This window comes from Heptranchias perlo, chromosome 1 (genome assembly GCF_035084215.1).
Source record: "Heptranchias perlo isolate sHepPer1 chromosome 1, sHepPer1.hap1, whole genome shotgun sequence".
Lineage (NCBI taxonomy): Eukaryota > Metazoa > Chordata > Chondrichthyes > Hexanchiformes > Hexanchidae > Heptranchias > Heptranchias perlo.
The window spans coordinates 137,553,808-137,558,285 of NC_090325.1; the positions used below are offsets into that span (position 1 = coordinate 137,553,808).

General features: G+C 46.7%; 1 protein-coding gene across 1 annotated transcript; it reads left to right on the top strand.

Annotated features, from left to right (window-relative positions):
• Nucleotides 1–1,240: 1,240 nt before the first annotated feature.
• drd5a (dopamine receptor D5a) lies at nucleotides 1,241–2,566 on the top strand. The gene has a single exon (XM_068007504.1). The coding sequence runs from the start codon at nucleotides 1,241–1,243 to the stop codon at nucleotides 2,564–2,566; it is 1,326 nt and encodes a 441-aa protein (XP_067863605.1).
• Nucleotides 2,567–4,478: the final 1,912 nt, after the last annotated feature.

Consider the following 4,478-nt stretch of genomic DNA (forward strand, 5'->3'; position numbering starts at 1 on the left):
CAACTCTCTCATTAAACTCTGCCCAAATCCTTCATCCCGCGACAACAGCCAAAACAAGACAATTCTTCCAAAATTCCTGCCGGCGCCTTTAGTAATTCCGAACTGTTGCCGTGCACTGCCTAAATTCCGATTCATTGCCTATTTTTTTCTTTCCTTATCGGATCCGAAAAGAAAATACAGTAATGAGAGGGGCGGGAAATAATCATGTTTGGCATCATATATTCAACCATTGACGACGTGTGACAACTCTTAATGTCAGTGTTTGGTTATCTACGTGTCAGCCTTGAGGTTCCCTGTTACGCTCTGCAGCTGATAAGAGAGGACGGCTGCAGAGAACCTTAGTTAATAATAGCAACCTGTGGTAAATACCGCATCAGTCACGAATGACACGGGCGCTAGCTGTGTGTTTTTTTTATTCTTACAGATTTGACTGGATCCTTATGTGAACTGTGACCCTGTCCTGTCTGAGTGCGTCCAGAAATCACTGATAAGGAATCGGATGTACAGGGAGAGTCTAAGATTGGGAATGCGATTAGCTTCTTAAAAAAAGAGACACATTGGCACTTTTCTAGTTGGCCAAGAGGAGGAAAAGTAGTTTTCCTTGAAGGAATTTGAATTATTTGAATTAAACAGCGATTATTTTTCTGGCGCGATTTTGGATTTTAACTCTGCGTGTATTTTTTTGTTAGTAAATTTATTTTCAGAGACGCTTCAATCAAATGAATTAGTTCCAAAAGCTACCACGGAGGGGCTTTCTCTCCCCCCCCTCCCCTTCCCCACTTACAAGGATCAAATTAAGCATCGACTGAGAGATATGGAAAATGAGTGATTTCCTGATCTTCTATTACGCAGTGAGACAGATTGCAAGCATTTCTGTTTGCGCTCCGGTAGACTCTCTTCGGGGACCTAGCACTAAAATCATCCCGTTTGTACACAAGATTTTATCGAATATATTGGCACTGTCGCTCCCTTCAATGTCGAAGCCCGCTCGAATTGCAGTTTTCACGTGGGGCTTTTTAGGGGAAGGAAAATCCAGCAGTAGTATCTCGTCTGATACGTCGATCGGTGCTACGCTAGCAAGAGCCCAAAGTGAGGATGTGGGCAGCGTGCAGTCAAACTCTTGACTTTAAACGGCTTTCCTTAAAGGATGCTCTCTGGCTTGTGCTCGGACCGTGAGTCAGGCATGGGTGGTCGGATCTGACAGCAGTGGAGGCAACTCCAAGCCACTTCCCTGGAAGGCATGATGCCGAACAGGACGCTCAATGAGGAGCCAACAAGTGCCAAGAAGGAGCTGGTGACTCGCGTCCTCGCTGGGAGCCTACTCTCCTTATTAATCCTTTTCACCTTGTTTGGGAACACCCTGGTCTGTGCCGCTGTTGTCAGGTTTCGCCACCTTCGGACTAAAGTCACCAATATCTTCATCGTCTCCTTGGCGGTCTCGGACCTCTTGGTGGCCATCCTGGTGATGCCATGGAAAGCGGTGGCAGAGGTGGCTGGTTACTGGCCTTTCGGGGCGTTCTGCAACGTTTGGGTGGCTTTTGATATCATGTGCTCGACCGCGTCTATCTTCAACCTGTGTGTGATCAGCGTGGACAGGTACTGGGCCATCTCCAGTCCTTTCCGCTACGAGCGCAAAATGACCCGCCGGGTGGCTTCCGTGATGATCGGGTTGACCTGGGCACTCTCCGTCCTCATATCTTTCATACCCGTGCAACTCAACTGGCACACGACCGACCCCGAAGCGGCTGCCCTGCCGAACAGCACCGCCACCGCCTCCCCGCCAGAGAACTGCGACTCCAGCCTGAACAGGACTTACGCCATCTCCTCCTCCCTGGTCAGTTTCTACATCCCCGTGGCCATCATGCTGGTCACTTACACCCGGATCTACAGGATCGCTCAGATCCAGATCCGGCGGATCGCTTCACTCGAGAGAGCCGCCGAGCACGCAAAGAGCTGCCGCAGAAGGAAACGGGACTCTCAGCAGCGGCAGCACATTCAGCACCACAGCACCCTGAAGAGCTCCTTCAAGAAGGAGACCAAGGTGCTGAAGACCCTCTCCGTCATCATGGGGGTTTTCGTCTGCTGCTGGCTGCCTTTCTTCATCCTGAACTGCATGGTCCCTTTCTGCGACCGGAGCTCCCAGGCCACCTCCTCCAGGTTGCCCTGTGTCAGCGAGACCACCTTTGATATTTTTGTCTGGTTCGGTTGGGCAAACTCCACCCTCAACCCGGTCGTCTACGCTTTCAACGCGGAGTTTCGCAAAGCTTTCTCCAGCCTCCTGGGCTGCCACAACTTTTGCTCCAGCAACCAAGTGGAGACCGTCAACATAAGCAACGAGCTGGTGTCCTACAACCAGGATACGGTCTTCCACAAGGAGATCGTAACCGCTTATGTCAACATGATTCCCAACGTGGTGGACTGTATGGACGACAAGGAGATCTTCGACAGGATGTCCCAGATCTCGGCCACAAACGAACTACCCACAGATTCGGTTTATGAGATGGAGTGCGACGCAGACGTGTCTTTAGATAAAATCACGCCCTTTACCCCGAATGGTTTGCATTAATAATAAAAAGAGAAAACAGAATCCGTGTAGGCGACTCCTTGCTCACCCGCCCCTCCTCAAATAAGTTGCGATCTATAGATTGCATTGGAAACAAAGCATCAGAGCAAAATAAATCACTTTGTTAACTTCGACTGTGGCGTCTTCAATGAACAGATCCCGTAGATTCAAATGACAGCTAGATTGTAATTTGTAGGGAAATTTATAAACCATCGTGAACCCTAAACACGCGAGAAGTTTTTCATTCTGGGAGGAAAAAATGTAAATTGATTTTCACAAATCGTTTCAACCAATTCATTTTTTTTTTGCAAATCCAGGTAATTTGAGTTAGCTGACACTTGGGTAAGTGATGCCAGGTTTTTACTGTCTGTTGTGTCGTCGTTGTCCTTTAGATTTCACTTATGGCCATTTCTTTACATCGAGGTTGAAGATCAAAGACTCCCGACAGTACATGGCTCCGTGTACCAGCGGCACACTGCCCATGGCCGTCCCAACTCACTCTCCTTTCCCAATCCCGCTGCTCAAGATAAAAACAAACTTGAAACTTGTTCCACTCAGTTGATAATTAGACATCAAATTCACTTACAGGTCGGAATCTTTTCCCATGGATTTCATATTTTATGTATTAGTGAATGCAGATACCTCTAGACACTGTCAAGATGGCGATCTAGTTTGTGACAAAATATTTTTCAATGATTTAACACCAGTTCACAAATTTATTCCAATAAAGTATTCATTATACCAAATTGATGTAATTCGATTGATCGTCTTCTACCCACGCTTCCTTTTGTACTATTTTTCTCTCCTCCTCCTCAAGGCTTTGACTGTCGCTAGGGTTTCATGGGTACCAGTAGCCCTCCAGCACCTTGCCCAAGCGGCCATCCTTCATGTGTGAGCCCATACAGTGAATGTTCTCAGGCTATTGAATGGGGGTGGGGGGTGGGGAGGAGGTCTGAGACTGATCCAGTCCTCACCCCATGTTCACACATGCACATTTTTCACTAAGAGTCACTGAATAGCAATTAGTTTCAGGGTGCTGAGACTAATTGTATCACTCTAGCTCAGCGTAGATCATGAATTGAATCTTAGATCTTCTGTTCTGTATAGCAGAGTTATGTACTGCCTGATATGTATGGTCTGTAAGGCACAGTTATATACTGCCTTTATGAACTGGACCATCCAGGGTGTAATATCTAATATTTTGTAATATACATGCCTGGCTAGCACTGCGCCCACTCCTGGTGCCTGGCCAGGGTACATATTACAAAACTGTGCACTTCCAGTTCATAATTTTGTGCCTATTAAAATGAATGGGCAGAAAACTGTGGGCTGGAAGTGCGCAATACTGCATTCCCTTGTGTGTCAGGAGTGGGCGCAGTGGAATTTTTACTCCATGTTTTCTAAGGTTTGGAACATTGTTTTGCATAATTGCTGGGAATAATATTGATTAATATCTGTTATTTAAAACAATAGTTCAGTATGGTTAGCAATACTATCACATTTCCCTTTATCTGCCATTGTGCTACATCGGATCATAGAGTGTTTACAGCACAGAAGGAGGCTGTTTTGCCCATCGAGCCCATGTCGGCTCTCTGCAAGAGCAATCCAGCTAGTCCCACTCCCTCGCCCTTTCCCCGTAGCACTGCAGATTTTTTCCCTTCAAGTACTTATCCAATTCCCTTTTGAAAGCCATGATTGAATCTGCCTCCACCACCCTTTCAGGCAGTGCATTCCAGATCATAACCACTCGCAGCATAAAAAGTTTTTTCCTCATGTTGCCCCTGGTTCTTTTGCCAATCACTTTAAACCTGTGTCCTCTTGTTCTCGACCCTTGCGCCAATGGGAACAGTTTCTCTCTATCTACTCTGTCTAGGCATCAAGAAAGAATCTCTGTTATAGTAAGGTTTTTTTCATG